The sequence below is a fragment of the Alexandromys fortis genome, unplaced genomic scaffold, assembly GCF_014885135.2.
Source record: "Alexandromys fortis isolate MF-2015 unplaced genomic scaffold, M_Fortis_MF-2015_v1.1 scaffold_186, whole genome shotgun sequence".
Taxonomy (NCBI): domain Eukaryota; kingdom Metazoa; phylum Chordata; class Mammalia; order Rodentia; family Cricetidae; genus Alexandromys; species Alexandromys fortis.
In genome coordinates, this window is record NW_026068067.1 from 367,936 (window position 1) to 384,945 (window position 17,010).

The 17,010-nt window shown below is 46.0% G+C and overlaps 1 protein-coding gene across 1 annotated transcript; it reads left to right on the top strand.

The window, feature by feature from the left end:
* The first annotated feature begins 5,805 nt into the window (after window positions 1–5,805).
* Window positions 5,806–6,658, top strand: LOC126487755 (60S ribosomal protein L7a-like). The gene has a single exon (XM_050120751.1). The coding sequence runs from the start codon at window positions 5,814–5,816 to the stop codon at window positions 6,612–6,614; it is 801 nt and encodes a 266-aa protein (XP_049976708.1). The 5' UTR covers window positions 5,806–5,813; the 3' UTR covers window positions 6,615–6,658.
* Window positions 6,659–17,010: the final 10,352 nt, after the last annotated feature.

Genomic DNA, 17,010 nt, shown 5'->3' on the forward strand with positions numbered 1-17,010 from the left:
TGTGTGTGTGTGTGTGTGTGTGTGTGTGTGTGTGTGTGTGTGTGAAGGCCAGGTGGACAGATGCGAGTTCAATCATTTGAGACCTCAGAGTCTTGATGACTGTCCAGGTAGGAGCCTAAGAGAAAAATATTAGGGAGAGTTATGAAATACTATATTTTGATTTCACATGCCAAAATGGCCTAAGCCTGGCAGAAACGCATCAATATTTATTGTAGAGTATCTTTCTAGAGACCTGAGACACCTAGTGGGTTATTTCTTCAAAGGTAAATCTTGCTATTATCTGCTGAGCATCGCCGAACTACACACCCTTTGTAGGTGTGTTCTTGTTCACTCTACAGGGGAAGAATTGCTTGTCCTTGATTTCTATTTGTAAGTGAGGAAAGTGAGAGTCTAAAAAAAAAATGAAGTGACTTGTCCTGTTGGAACAGAGGAGTGGCAGAAGTTGATCTAGACTTCAATCTAAATGATTTCACCAGCCCCCAGTCACCACCATCAATCCCCATCTCAGCGCACCTTTGCTCTGCATTCTGTTAAAGGCACCCTGATGGCATACAAGTGTAATAAAACTAAAAATGCGTTTGTCATCACTTGGCTTTGATACCAACACTTCTGAGGTGACTGGGGGAGAATTCTGTTTTGATTGTGAAGAGACATATGCCAAGGTGTCAGATGGCACTGGGGTGCTCAGTCCTCTTCTCCCTTAGGGAACTCCGTCTTCTCCCTGACTGCAGACCTCATGCCTGGGACCTGGTGGAGGGGCGTGGGAGTCAAACCAGCAGACACAGAAGCACAGCGGGGCACTAGAAACCTGCTGAAAACACTAGAAAAATACTACTTCCAGAGATTTATATCCCACTTAACTTCCTTAGGACTTAAGGTAGCTAAAAAAAATCTACTTTTAAAGTAGAGGAAATAGGATTATTGGATTTTGAAATTGAGAGCCATGAAATTTAGAATAATTTTATATAAATTTCAAAGTAAAAGAATCATATGGTCTCATGTAATTTTGAATCTCAAAAAAAAAAAAAAGGACAAATGTTTCTCTTTGCTGAGTGCCTGGAGTCCAGCACCAATGACAGGAGACTCGGCCAGATACCTACTCTGAAGCTGAAGGCGCTGACCCTCGCTGCTGCTTCCTTCTCTTTTTCTTCTTCTTCTTCTCCTCTTCCTCCTCCTCTTCTTCCTCCTCCTCCTCCTTCTCCTCCTTCATTTGGGTTTTTCAAGATGGGATTTCACTGTGTAGCTCTGGTTGTCCTGGGTGACCAGGCTGGCCTAGAACTCACAGAGATCTCCCTGCTTCTGTCTCCAAGTTCTGGGGTTAAAGGTGTGCACCATCATCTCCCGGATGACAGTTTCCCTCCTTTTAACTCCCCTCCCGCTCTGCTTCTTGTAAGAGGCAGAGACTAAACCAGGCCTTTCCAGATTCCTAGCTCTCATGCCCAGTCCACCCAAGCATCCCTCGAAGAGACTGTTGTCACGTCAGCTCCGTACTTCACCAGGCTCTTTAAGGCATCAATTGCATTTTTACCTCCTTCTTCTGTACTAAATCTCTTTTTTCACTGGAAAAGTAAGGTCTTTCTGCTAGGACAACTCTTTGATGTTTTTTTTTTTCTTTTTCTTTTCTCTGGTCTCTCGTATACGGTGGCTTAGTGTAATGGCTGCGATTTGTGTTTGGATTCTGAATCTAAATGACACTGAATAGGTTACTTGTTCTTTTCTTTATCTGTAAAATAGGAATTAAATAGGCATGAAGCCCTTAACCCAGTGCCAAGAACATACAGGTAGCTTTATTTCTTTGCCAGTGTTTAGGACTGACTGGGAGAAAAGGCTTGGGGCCTGACACACAGCTGAGGACCTTTGATGGATGACACTCCAATCCACGCCTCTCTGAGTTCAGAGATTCCATTCCTTCCTTTTCAAGATAAGGAGCTGAGCCCTTCTTTCATCCACACCAGCGCGATAGCTCCTCTCCATCTGATTCGAGGGTCTATTACCATCTCATTGAGATGCCACTTCCACAAGGCTTCGAGGGGAGGGCTGCAGAGGAAGTGGGGAGTGGGCTGGGGTGGAGGACTGCCCCATTAGCATTCAAATCATAATAGACACCATTATCTTGCCAGCAAAATACCCCAGCAGTAGTGATGGGAGGAAATGGGAGTGGGTTGCCAAAGCAACGGAGAAACTTGAGCAGTGCTGTCTCCATGGCAACAGAGAGCCTGTATGGGAGTGTTCTCTTAGCTCCAACACTGGTTAGACGCTCAACAGCATCAGTGTGACTCATCGGGTAGATTGCACCGCAAAGGGCAAATTAGCAAGAGGTTTCGCTTACGAGTTAGGCCGGCATAAAGCCTGCAGCCAGCACCTAAACTCTTCAAGACGGAGCCTGGGCCCGTCTGTTAGGAACCAGGATTCTCTTGGTTGCTGGACAGTTCTCTCGATGCCGTCAGGTCTTAGTTATGACATGTAAAGTCAAGGAAGCCCTACCTGGGCAACATGTCCGCAAGGAAATCCAACTCACAACATATATAACTTCAGTGGCAGGCAAATGCCTGAGCTGTTTCTCCTTCTTGTCTCAACTTTAATTTCATCAAAGTAATATACTCACATAATTAAAATGTCAATTAGAGCCTATAATCAAACACACCAGGCCCCACACATCCCAGTGCCTTCTTCCAGAGGCAATCGCTTTAATGTCTTTGGTCGTATGCCCTGTCTTCACACCTGTATTTTCAAATGCTTCCACATTGAAGACATTTTTTTTTGCATTTACAATTAAGTAGAGGAAGCTGTCCTGTGCCCCCTTCAAACTCAACCTCCAGACACGATGTAGAAACTTTTAAATAAGTCATATTTGTGAACTCCAGTGCTTTTAGCGTCACAGGACATATCAGAATTGGTTAGCTGCCAGTGGTGACGTCTCTTGAGCAAAGGGCTAGAGGCCTCCGTATTAGACACACAGGCTCATTTTAGAACACTTTACTTTGTTAACATGTATTTATTAATCGTACACATGGATGGGATGCAGCGTGATATTTTAGTAAATGAATAAAGTGAGCGTTAATCACACCTAGCTTTCTTTAATCATCCCTCCCGTGTGCCTTCTCCATCCATACTCAAGCCAGCTCTCTTAGCTTTTCCATATGAAACAATGTAGGCGACCTGCCTTCCTCTGCTGGGATTATTTCACTTGCCATAATGTCTTCTAGTTTTATCCATCTTACTGCCAATGACAGGGTTCATTCTTCTTTATGGCCAAACACACACACACACACACGCACACACTCACTTCACTCAGTATATCTGTGTATATTTTGCGTTTTCTTTGTTTACCTGTTATTGGCTATCTATTTCGACCTTAGCTAGTAGGAGGAGTACAGCAACCAGCAAGGGCTTGTAACTCTGTCTGTTGTATGCTGATTTCATTTGCTTTCGATACATACCCAGGAGTGGGATAGACGCATGATTTGGTAGGTATAGTTTTAGTTTGTAGGTTAATAATTTTATATTCCCACAGCTGTGCATGAGAGGTCCTTTTATCCACATCATTACTAGCGTGTAGGTTTTTTTAAGTTGCCGTTCTAACTGGATTGAGGTGACATCTCACTGTAATTTTAATCTCCATTTATTTCTCCAATAAGGAGATAGCTGTCTAGTTGGGGTTTTTGTTTGTTTTAAACTTTTTTGCATTTTATTTATTTGCATATTTATAGTGTGTGTGTGTGCACACGCATGTATACACACACATATCATGGAGCATGTGGAGGTTAGAAGAGTTAGTTCTTATCCTGTGGTCTCCAGATAGATCATCAGATTTGCTGGAACATTTTCATTACGTTTCTGAATTTCTTACCTCTGCATCAGATGAACAGCTGGCAAAAGTTTTGCCACCCTCTCGGCTCTTCCGCTCTGTGGATCACTTCTTTTGTTGTGCAGAAGGTTTCAGTTCGCTATAATCCCATTTATCTACTTCTCCTTTCATTTCCTTTGATCCTGGGGATTATTAAACATTTCATCACCTCTGTCAATATCTGAAGTGTTCCCTGTGTTCCTGTGGTTCTGTGTTTTACACTTAGGTGTTGGATGCATTCTGAACTGGTCTTTTGCAGGGTGAGGGGGATAAAGTTTTGGTCTCTGGCACATGGGTTTTCAGGCATCCCTGGCACAGCCCATCCTTTCCGCTGGGAGTCTTTTCGGCACCTTTGTTAAAGCCCCTAGGCTATAAGATGCCGACTCCTGTGCCCTCCCTGGGTCTGGTCTGGCCTGGCCAGCCTGCCGGGCTGTGTCTGTCTTTTCTAGACTCGAGTGTCACCAGACACTCTGTCATCCTGCAGACCAGCTTTCCTCTGCTGCCACTTGCTCCCCTCCATCAGCTGGCTCCTGGGGTCAGGAGATTTCCTTGCAGGCACTTGCTCCTCTTTTCCTTCCTGCTACGCTCAACTGTACATAGGATTGGGGTCACAGATGTCTCCTGAGACTGTGTGGAATCCTGTGCCAGGTTTATTCTCTTGTCATTCGGGAGTGACTTAATACAAGAGGGCAGATGCGATTTCTTGCCTTCCTCAATTTAAATATTTTTTACTGTCTTAGCTATCACCCTGGAGTGACTATGCAAAGAAGTTGCATTTTACATAAAGTAAATGTGTATTTTTATATTTAATTTTAATGGCGGCTATTTAGACTACCCATAGAATAGTTTTATTTGAAAAATATTGAATGTTTAAAATTTTTGTGTTCTGGTGCGTTAAAGTCAAAGCCCAAATGGTTTTACCTTTTGACTGAGCAAACCCAGTTATGCGGTTCTCCCAAAAATAATTTAACGAAAGCACTAGTTAATACTGATATTACTCTGTTGCATATGCTTCTAAAAATGGAAATTTACCTACAAGTCTCACAAGACACGTTCATTATGAATACAGTAATCTGTGACATAGGAGAGAGGCCAAGGGCAAAGCAAGTTTGGTGCAGTGCAGAAATGTCCACTGTAATGTTTATGTCACCAATCTCCATCTGCAAAGTGGGCTGGTAAAGATATGGTTATTCCTGGCAAGTCCCAGAGAAGTTAAAGGTAACCCTTAGAGGAGGCACAAGGATTGGGGGAAAAGATGCCCTGCTGCCTCAGCCCATCCTTGTACGTGTGCAATAAACGTTAGCTTCTGCTCACACTGTTGCCATTATGTAGTGAAGTGTGAGTGTGTGTGCGTCAAAGATTATGGAATTACATGTAGTATCTTCCTATTTCTATTTTAATTTCCATGTTCTTTTAACTGTATTGTTTTTCAATAAATAAAATCGAGATGTAGAAAGTCACCTCCACAACAAAACAGAAACATTTCTGTTATAGCGTTGTTTGTTTGTTTTTCTGTACAGCCCTGGCTGACCTGGAACTCAGGTGTAGACTGGGGTGGCCTTGAACTCACAGAGATCCACCTGCCTCTGCCTCCTAATACAGGGATTAAAGGTGCGCACCACCACAACAGGCCCCAACAGAATGTTGATGAGTGTTGAAGTCCCTCTGAGTATTTGAGAGCAACACTGTCACCTTGAAAGTCAGAAATGTGAATTCTTGGACCCATTCCAAGTCTTATAGATCAGAAACTCTGGGGTGGGGTCTAGCAATACATTTTTTAAACAATTCACCAGAGTATTCTGGTGCGATAGATGGTTCTCAACCTTGGGTACACATTAGAATCATTTCAGTAGCCCATCTGACTATGTCAGACTCTTGAGAACAGTGAGCAGGCACTGGTTATTTTGAAGTCACCAGGGATATTAAAATGTGGTCGCTTATAAAAACTTAGGCTGAGCCCGGCAAGATGCCCAAGGGAAAGAAGGCCAAGGGGAAGAAGGTGGCCCCGGCCCCCGCCGTCGTGAAGAAGCAGGAGGCGAAGAAGGTGGTGAATCCTTTGTTTGAGAAGAGGCCTAAGAACTTCGGCATTGGGCAGGACATCCAGCCCAAGAGAGATCTCACGCGCTTCGTCAAATGGCCCCGCTACATTAGGCTGCAGCGGCAGAGGGCCATCCTCTACAAGCGGCTCAAAGTTCCTCCTGCCATTAACCAGTTCACCCAGGCCCTGGACCGGCAAACAGCTACCCAGTTGCTTAAACTTGCCCACAAGTACAGGCCAGAGACCAAGCAGGAAAAGAAGCAGAGGCTGCTGGCCCGTGCTGAGAAGAAAGCTGCCGGCAAAGGGGATGTCCTGACTAAGAGACCACCTGTCCTTCGAGCGGGCGTCAATACAGTCACCACTTTGGTAGAGAACAAGAAGGCTCAGCTGGTGGTGATTGCCCACGACGTAGACCCCATTGAGCTGATGGTCTTCCTGCCTGCTTTGTGTCGCAAGATGGGGGTCCCCTACTGCATCATCAAGGGAAAGGCCAGGCTGGGGCGTCTGGTCCACAGGAAGACGTGCACCACTGTTGCCTTCACACAGGTTAACTCGGAAGACAAGGGTGCTCTGGCCAAGCTGGTGGAAGCTATTAGGACCAATTACAACGACAGATATGATGAGATCCGCCGCCACTGGGGAGGCAACGTCCTGGGTCCTAAATCTGTGGCTCGAATTGCCAAGCTGGAAAAGGCAAAGGCCAAAGAACTCGCCACTAAACTGGGTTAAATGTACTGCTGAGTTTTCTGTACATAAATATAATTATAAAACTTCCAAAAAAATAAAAATAAAAACTTAGGCTTTGGTGACTCTCTGCCAAGTGGTCAGGCTGAATGACAGGAGCCAGTAGCTATTGGGGAATATTATCTTAAGGCATGTGACTTATTTAACTCTGTGAAGCTATGATTATTTGCCTGTCTAAAACATTTGATGGTCTAATAAAGAGTGAATGGCCAATAGTGAGGCAGGATCAAGGATAGGCAGGACTGGCAGGCAGAGAGGATAAATAGAAGGAACAACAAGGCAAGGGGCAACAAGAGAATGAGGAGAGGAGGATGCCAGGCTAGTGACCCAGCCAGCCATGGAGTAAGAGTGAAAGTAAGATATTCAGAAGCAGAAAAGGAAAAAGCCCGGAGGCAAAAGGTAGTTGGGATAATTCAAGATAAGAAAAGCTGGTTAGAAACAAGCCAAGCTAAGGCCGGGAATTCTTAAGTATAAGCCTCCATGAGTGATTTATTTGGGAGCAGGATGGTGGGCTCCCCAAAGAACAAAAGGTCGAAAGAGTAAAACATCCCAGAATAAGTAGCCTTTAGTCATCTCTCTGGCTTTATTCCTCCATCCTAGATTTCACAGGGTCTTTTCATCCTTTTGCTTATGACTGAGTCGGGAGAGACAAAGAGGAACTGATGTAGGGTCTTGGGGAGGTAAGGCAGAAGCAGAGACGGAGGATGGTGGGGTAACATAGATGAACAGGACAGGACTTCCTCCACACGTGGGGAAATTGTCCCCTTGTCAACAGAGGTCCGGGGAAACAACCTGGTCCTTTCTTAGCAACCAGACCAGGTGCAGTCTCAAAGTCTATTGAGACTCTTGTCTCCTTTCCCCTTTAACAATTGATAGCCACCAGAAGCCCAAAGAACACGGTACATGGGCAAGGCTCAGCTCTTGCAGATTTTCTGGATTTCATTTTGTTGATTCGCTGACAGATATCTATGAAGAAATGACCAAGAGATGAGCACCCCTGTCTTATTCCTCTCTCTCTCTCTCTCTCTCTCTCTCTCTCTCTCTCACTGGCTCACTTCTCTCTCAGCCAACATGACATATTTTTATAATCCTCTTCAAATATGGCTTTAGAATTCAGTGGGATAAAATAAATAAGAGGCAATAAAAGCTAATCAGTTACATTCTACATTTGCCTTTTTTTTTTAAATTGAATCCTTCATCTACTCAATCAGTCAGCATTTATGCCTTTCATTTTAAGAAATTTCTGTGGAGGATCTGTAGGTGCCCTTTCAAAGCCACAGAAGAAGACAACCCTGCTATTGTTCCTTTAAGAGACATAGTCACCGCTGTTGGTACATAAAGGAGAAACATCTGAGACAGTAAAGAGCCCGCTATGATAAATGGCTGAGCTAAACACAAGCAAGGTCTGGCCCGCACAAACAATCCCAGATGTCGGGCAGGGCATGGCCTCCATCCACAGCTCCTCAGGATCCAGCTGCATCATTGAGGTGACTAGTGGGGCAGTCCAGCTTCAAGAACTCTAGCCCAGGCTCTGGACTCTGCTGGGCAATCTGCCTAACCTCCCTGTGCCTTCAGGGTAAGTGGGGATAATAAGTGTACTCAATGGGCCGCAGAGAACAGCAGAAAGATTAAGAAGTCACACAACCAGCACTCAGCTCATCTTAATTACTGAACACACTTCACAGCCCAGCACGTGGAAGCTACTTCTCTTTGTTAAATGGCATCTTTCCCTCCCATTTAAAAGAGAGAAAACTAAGTTTGGGACAGTTTGTCATTGTTTTATCCTGGCACAAGTTACACCCTGGAGCCTGTGTGTTTTCTGCTTCTTTGCTTGCAAAACCAGATACTGAAGCGTTAGGATGTATCTTGTAGCAAGCTTTCTTGGACCACTGCCAGCCCCTAAATCATGACACGCAATCTTATTATTAATTATGAATGCGTGGCCTTAGTTTAGGCTTGTTTCTTAGCTAGTTTTTTTTTTTTAACTTAAATTAACCCATTTCTATTACGTGATTCCCTGAGGCTTGTTTACCTCATCTACATACTGTCCATCCTGATTTCCTGTTTCCTCTGTGTCTGTTGGCTTGCTGGTTGGCTCTCCTTTTCTCTCTGCTCGCCAGCTCCTCCTACCCCTCCTCTACCTAGGTACCGGCCTGTCAGCTTTTTATTAGACCAATCAGGTGCCTTAGACAGGCAAGGTAAGACAGCAGCACAAACATAGTTGAACAAATACAGCATAAACAAATGCAACATATCTTTGCGTAGTTAAACAAATATTCCACAACATTATCTCAACTATTGGACATTTTGACTGTAGTATATAAATTCTTGTCACACTCAAGCTTGAATTCAACCAGCTTGGTTGTATTTACTTCTTGATTTCTAATAAGGAGAGATGTTGTAAGGGATACTACATCTATCCTTGGCTAGCAAACTACCAGACTCGTCACGGTCAAAAGTTCAAGCCTCTGTGAGTCCTGGGCATTCTATGCTCTGCTCTTCTTTGCCCTCCAGCCCTGGCATGTGCCATTCCTGCCTCTGCCTTCTGCTCTCTGAAATGTTCCTTTTCTTTCCCTTCTCCCCTCTGCCCCATCTTCCTGTTCTTCCTCTTTTTCATATTCCAGGATCCAACCCCAGCCCATCCCCAGTGACCCTACCTCCTCTCTTCTGTTCCTCAGAGCCCACACAGCCCCCAGAGTACTTAGAACTCTATCCAGCAACTCCCTGAACCAGCTCATCTACTCCTCAAACCAGCTTGATTGTGTAACTCTTGCTCTTCAGGGGAAGAAACCTGGGCTCACAAAACTGAATGTGACCCTGGTTCTCTGGCCTGCACTGCAATCGGTCACACAGGATGGGCTCCACCTTAGCAATGACAAAGCAGTCATTCAGCAATGCTGCATCAGGATGGAACGAGCCACCGTGACAAACTTAGCTTGTAGCTGGAAACTCACGCAGAGCTGTGAGCTTCTGTGTTAGTTACCTTTGCCACCACTGTGACAGAGCCCTGAGAAACAGCACCAACACTTGAAGGAAAGATTTGTTTCATCTCACAGTTTCAGGAAGCTCAGTTCTGTCGTCTCCTAAGCACACTTGGGTAGCCCATCATGGTGGTGGCAGCACCCGGCAGGCTGTCCCCTGGATCTTAAATGGTGAGGAACAGAAAAAGCAAATGGCTGTGTTTCGCTCACACCTTCCCTTACCCCATGATTTTGCCCAGGCCTGTAGCCCAATGAGATAGTGCTGCCATTGTGTAGGGTTTGTCTTCCTCAGTCTTCTCTGGAAGCATACTCGACATCCTCTCCCTCTCCAAACAGGGGTACCTCACTCACTTCCTAAATGATTCTAAATCAAGTCCCGTCGACAGTGACAAGTAACTGGGGTAGCTGTCACTGCGACTACCATGAAGACACTAGTGATGAGCACAGTCCGTGGTGACCCTGGCTACAATCAGACCTCAGTGAACAGGCCCCCTTCCCTTCTACTTCTCCACAGGATCTGAGGTTTCCAAGAAGCTTGCTGCTCCCACTCTTAACTGACATGGCTTTTTTTCTGGCTGTCCATTTATTATCTGCTGATTTGAAAACAGTGGCCTGCCTGCAATGTATGTGAACACTGTCCCAGCAACTGCAATACAATGGCGGCAGCAGCAACAACAAAGAAACACAGCTCCTGCCCTGGGGAACACATGAAGGAAAGAGCCCCTACCTCTGATGGTGTATGCTCTGATCAGGGGATGCTCCCGTGTCACCGTGACAGTGCTGTGATCAACTCTGAGAACACACACTGGGGACTTGACATTCTCAGAGGTAAGGGAAGACCTCCCTTGAAAAACAATAGTCGAGCAGAGATCTGAACAAGAGTAAACACTCTAGAAAGTAAGGGAAGGGTCAGGAAAGGAACAGAAGATATTGTGAGCCACAGCTTTGCTGAGGGTCTTGTCAACAGCCAGAGGCAGCGCCAGGTGAGATGCTGAATGTGACTGAGAAGCCAGGCCGTGAATGGCCCTGTAGACATAGTAAGTGTTCAGAGTTTCTTCTTTGGTAGCTTTGCTATGTAGCTCAGACTGGCTTTGAACATGCATGTAGCTCAGGTTAGCCTCAAGCACACCCTCTTGTGTCAGCCTTACTAAGAATGCAAGTGTGTGTCGCCATGCCTGGCTCAAGGATGTGGATTCTCACCTTATAATAAGTTGGAAAACTACATGTTTTTAAGTAGGGGAAACACAAGATCTACGTTTCAGAACGTGTGTGATGTAGAAAACAAAGTGTGACCATGAACAAGCTGGATGATAGCCTTAGGTAGAAGATGATACAGGATGCTGTGCTCATGATGCATCTCAAACAAGTGGTCCTGTGAGCTGGTCAGGAGATGGAGTGGTGACCAGTGACGCAGTGGGCAGGAAAGGTTGGAAGACGACGTGCCAGAGAAGATGCCTGGTTTATTTGGAGGATGGTGGAGGAGGAAACCTGGAGGTAGATAGCTTCTGGGACGGGGGACCAGTTCAGATTTTATAACAGGATGCATCTGAGGATTTTGGCACATTCCAGGAAGAGGTCAGGAAGCCAGATAGGCATGTGGGTTTGAGATTTGGGGACAGGTGTGGCTTTTCTACCTAAGGATTGTGAGCCATCTGCCTACAGGAGACAATTGAAGTCATGAGCACAGAGAAAATGTCCAAGTGGTGACCGAATAGACTAGGGAGCAGGACCAAGTCCTGAGATTCTTTAGTGTTTCAGAGCCAGGAATATACAAGAGGATGGAGATACTGGTCAGAACATTAGGTGGAAAACCAGGGCAAGGACGATTTACATCATGGTATTTGCTGGAGTCTTAACCCAAGCTTTGGGGTAGAGTGCTTCCAAGAGCGATAGAAATAGTCTCCTATCGAGAGTGCACTTCAGGAATGTGAATTGTCTACCCTGGATCTTTCATTTAGCACAAGTAACCTTGGACTTGGTATTTGGGTTCAGACCAAGCTGCTGGAAAGGAAAGTGGTCATTTGTCCAACTAACCTACCCTAGTGCTCCAGTCTGGCAGAGAAGAGAAGGAATTTGAATGTGTTGACCGTCTTTGGTGTAAGGGTCAGGACAAGAAAGGAAGCAATTATCTGCTGCCGCAATCAAACCTCTGTCTCCACTAAAGGTGGTGAATTCCCAGGTGGATACAAGGTGCACCTAATGAAGAACCCATCTGCTACAAGATGAATCAGGGCTCTGACAAGACCACTTTGTCCTTTCGAGCCTGCTTTAAAGGCTCGGGAAAGGCTTCATTTTGCACCTGACATTAAAGCGCCATTAAAGGATTCTGAGTACATTCTCAAAGCCGAGCGGCTCTGAGGCTGGCAGGAGTCACGAGCTCATCCCATTACTTTTAGATGGAGAAGAGACATAAAGAAAAGAACAAAGTCCTGTTTAAAGAACAGAGGAGCCGGGGAATGAAAGAAGAGGAAGGTAATTCCCGAGGAATCGCAGCTTAAAAATAGCACAGAGTGTACCTGTGTCTGGTCACGACATCTGGATTCAGATATCTTGTCACATGAGACTTGTAGCCCTCACCCCCAAACTCCAGGGGCAAGCAGGTATTACCATCTTGGGGTAAGCAGGGGCTGCCTTTTAGCCATGTTTGCTTTCTGGTCCATACCTGTTGGGTGCTGCAGAACCCTGGCCCCTTGACTTCCTTTGCCTGCCTCAGACCCTTTGCCTGCTGGAGTGAACTAAGCAAAACAGCCTGCAGAGGCTCTGAGCATGAGACATTGATGGCAGGAGAGTGGTTTCTGGAGGGCCTGCAACTGAAAGATCCCGAGAGCTGGGGCGTGGCCAGAGCACTATATAAGCTGCCCCAATAAACTTGGCATTCCTGTATCGAGGATGACCTGTGTCCCCATCTCTCTCTCTCTCTCTCTCTCTCTCTCTCTCTCTCTCTCTCTCTCTCTCTCTCTCTCTGTGTGTGTGTGTGTGTGTGTTTAAGTCTTCAGGCCCTTACCCAATTTGTGTTAACGCCATGTAGTGGCATGGACGTACAGGTGGAAGCTCCCAGCAAGATTGAGAACCAAGGAACCCTGAGAAATTACCCTTGGGAATGGTGAAGGTGGATTGAAGATGGGTATGTGTCTATATGTTTTTTTTTTTAAGGAGGAAAAAGAGTAAGTTTTTTAAAAGACAGAGTATAGACAGTCAGATTAAGAGGAAACAGATGGGATGTGTACAGATGTATGCTATTGTGTTGTCTTTTGATTTTTTTGACTGGAGAAAGATGTTTGATTCTGGGAACTGCTAAGAAAGGTATCTTGACTTTAAAATACAGGTATAAGGATATGTTGCTTTGTAAAAGAGGTTCTTCTTTTGTTTCCACAGAGGATGAGATACTTTGCCCAACAAACAGCAGGAAGTAGTTTACAGAGAAACAACCGCTGAATTTCCTAAATGATTGTTTACTGGAGGAAGTGGGGCTCAGGAGCCTGTCTGCCATTGTGGGCCTGAGGATCAGCGGGAGCTCGAACCCCTTCTGTGATTCTTGAGAGTGAGCCTGCTTTCCAGAGCTCCTGTGGACAGAGAGGCAACAGCTGGAGCCAAGCTTCACATGGGCAGTTAGAGGTCCAGAAGATGACTCTGTACTCCCAAGTAGTGAGCTTTCCTGCAGGAGTAGCCTGTGCAGCAGTCACAGAGGGTCTCCGAGTGTGCCCGCTGCCCCAGCTCCCAGCGGTGGTGATGGGAGGCATGCCACTGTGGCCGGTTCTGGTGGCACATGCCGGTAGGATTTGCTGAAGGAGGCAGAGGCAGGAGGATCGGTTAAGGAGACTATTTGGCAGTTTGTGTTTTGTTTTGTTTGTCTTTTTTTTTTCTTTCTGAATTTTCTTTCTCTTTGTGCTAAATGTTGGCCCAGTACTATGATTTATGGCCAGAGCACATTATTCATTATAGTGATGGGGACTGTGATCACTTTACAAGAATGTTAGCAAGCGTTCTCGGAGTTTAGTTTCCAGAATCCATCCCAATGTGGTATAGTGTCTACCTTCACAGGATGGTATCTCTGTGGACTTCATGCCTGTTTAAAATTTTGACCCTTGGCTGTGCAGGATTCTACCGTTTAATAGCACAACAAGATAGAAAACCAGAGCCAAAACAGGGCTTCTCATGTGGCTGTCTGTGGCTAATTAATGATCCTGCCCTTAACTGTTCTCAAGTTTTGTCTTTTGAACAGCTGTTGGGCTAACGAGATGACTGCCGTTGTGGCCCGGGTTCCAGGCTTGGTGCCTGGTTCAGTGAGTCAACCGGTGCTGAGCCATTCCGGCCAAGAAAGTAGGCTTCCTCTGAAAGCAGTATAGATTAGCAGGCTATGGAAAGACCAGTGAGCCAGAGATGGGTAAGACAGGAGCCTGTCATGCGCTTCTGCAACCCAAGACAGGCCTGGTCTAATTATACAGTAAAGGAAGAGCTGTTGGGAGCTGCAGACCCCTGGTCCCTTGACTCTCTTTGTCTGCCTCAGATCCTTTGCCTGCAGGAGTGAACTTAGCAAAACAACCTGTTTACCTGTGCCTGCAGGTGCTCTGAGCACGAGGCCTTGATGGCAAGAGAATGGTTTCTGGTGGGCTGCAGCTGAAAGATCCCGAGAGCTGGGGCGTGGCCAGAGCCCTATATAAGCTGCCCCTGAGCACAAAAAAGTTGACATTCTTGTATCAAGGATGACCCGTGTCCCCGTGACTCATGTTCAGACCTGTAGTGGCATGGGCACTACACATACCTGATTTACGTGGTAACAGGCCCCAATCCTGCTTCTTATCTCTGAATAGCTAGTCAGCTCATAACCTGTCAGGCTGGCTAATTTTATGTCAACTGACACAAGCTAAAGTCTTCTGTGAGGAGGAAAACCTAATTTAGAAAATTCCTCTATAAGATTAGGCTGTGGGCAAGTCTGTAGGGTATTTTCTTAATCAGTGATTGATGTGGGAGGGCTCAGCCCATTGTGCATGGTGTCATCCCTAGGCTGATGGTCCTGGATTCTATAAGGAGTTTGAGCAAGACATGGAGAACAAGCCAGTAAACGGCACTCATCCATGGACTCTACATCAGCCCCTGCCTCCAGGTTCCTACCCTGTTTGAGTTTCTGTCCTGACTTTTTGATGATGAACAGTGATGTGGAAGTGTAAGCCAAGTAAACCCTTTTCTCCCCACGTTGCTTTTGATTATGGTTTTTATTACAGTTATCATAACTAAGACTCCCATCATGAAGGTGCAAGATTTCATGGTGGTCGTGGGGGAGGGGTAGGAAGGATGGGGGTGGGTCACACCTGCTTTTGCATCAGGGAACTACAGCTCACCATATATACGCCACAGACTGTATACCGTACGCTACACAGGTTGTCACTAATCCTACCAAGAACCCAGACCAGACAGATTACTCACCTTCATTTATAGGCAAGGAAACTGAGTCTGGCAAAAATTTACACTATTAAGCCACCTGATGAGTAGGTGACCTAGCAGCCACGTCTAGCCTCCCAGTCCCTTCTCCCGGCTTGGTACTCCAGAAGCATGCATGGTCACAAGTGCAGTGTGCAACCTAGTGAGGAAGAATCCCAGAGGAAGGAATGTTCCTGCTCATCCATGTCCAAATCCTCTATAGATTATTGCCTCACCCCCTAGGTGACTCTGTGTTGGAAAGAAACTATAGGGGTCTGCCCACTGTGGAAGGACCTTCTGCCAGATCCCTAGCCAAAGATTTGACTCCTAGACTAAGCTCGTGAGCCATGGTTTTTCTCCTGGATTGTTGATTCCCACTGAGAGGCCAGAGCAGGCCAATCACAGACTTTGTTTGTTATAGCAGCAGAGCCCAGTGGTCTACTGAGCACTTCCTGCCTCGTCCAGGCCTGTTTTTAGTCCCTCTCAGCTCTGCAAAGCTCTGCTGTGTGCAGCTCGCTTTTATCACTTGCAGTTGAGCGCTCTCACGAAAGAGCCTAATGTGTACCAGAGTTCTCAATGTCTTTCATAAAACTGGGAAGGTGTGTTAATGACCAATTCAAGGGTACTGGGCTATGTGGGACCGTGGTGGGAGGGTTAACCGAGTAACTACTGTCACAAATAGAACACAGCAGAGCTGACGCCACATCAGTCCTGGAAACAGCTCTTAGCAGGCTTTGAATTTTTGGCTTTTGGCCTCCTGGAACACTCACTGAGAAATCTTCCCTCCTGCAGCCTGCTCACAGCACTTCGAGACCTAAGTCACTCTGAGAGGGTTTGGACAGGATAGCCACAGAGTAATCCACACCCCCAACTCAGAGGCCAGCAGGTACCGTGGCAGCCACAAGGGCACACCGTCTTGGATTTCTAGCTTTTGACAACTGGACTCCAGCCTCACTGTGACCACAACTGCATGAGAGACCCTGCGAGTGGCTCTCAGGGTATCCCAGAAGTGTGGGTGGTAGTAACAGTGTTCTTGTTTCCAGTGCTTGCATTTCTAGATCAGAAGTCAGATAGCCATAGATAACTGGACCAGGCTGACCAGGCTGACCAGGCTGCCCAGAGCAGGGACTGTTGGGTAGAAGGAAGATATTCTTGCTGTTTCAGTGGATACTGTCAAGCATCCTCCCTGCAGGCTGCCCAATTCACACACCCAGCAAGGGTAGATGATAATAAAATATGGGCTCCTAGAGCCAAGTGCCTAATATTTTTCAAATCTGTACGAAATCAAGGGCGCTCGTATATCATCTAGAACTCACAATTTCAAAACTCTTGTCAAGGAAAAAGAATGGAAGAAAAAGTGGTTGGGAAGCAGGGCAGGATGCTTGGAACACATTTTAGCACCTTATGTCGTTGACTAATACATTTTGCTCTAATGGTGGCAAATCCTGCTAATATTTGTGGCGAGGGTAATGACACAGTAGTACCAGATTAAATTTCATGTGTGTCGCAAATACTGATGGAGATGCTTCTCCGTCCAAAGTAGCCAGTCATAAAGATGCCTGTGGCAGGAGGGAGCAGGCTGCACCAGTGTATTGCTTTGTTTTTTTTTAAATAAGAGGTCAGTTTGTTTCCTTTTTTTTTCTTTTTTTGAAAATGGGAAAGGTCCAGCATGGACTCTGCACCTTGACCTCCAGAACAGTGGGAAAACAGCTTTCTGTTTGTCACGCCGCCTACCCAGCCGATGGTGTTTACTTAAGGCAGCTCTTAAGCTATGTCAGTTTAGCAGGAATCCCCTTATTGCGGATGCTCCTCTTAGAGATGTTCAGTTCACTGCCCGCTCTTGCCCCTTGGCTGTAAATCCAGACATATCCTTGCTTTATTCTGAGCTCAACCTCCATCCCCTGCTACAACGCCTCTATTGCTATGGCCGCAAGCATCCATCCTTAATGCTTTAACCAGTTTTTTACAATAGTTTTTCATTT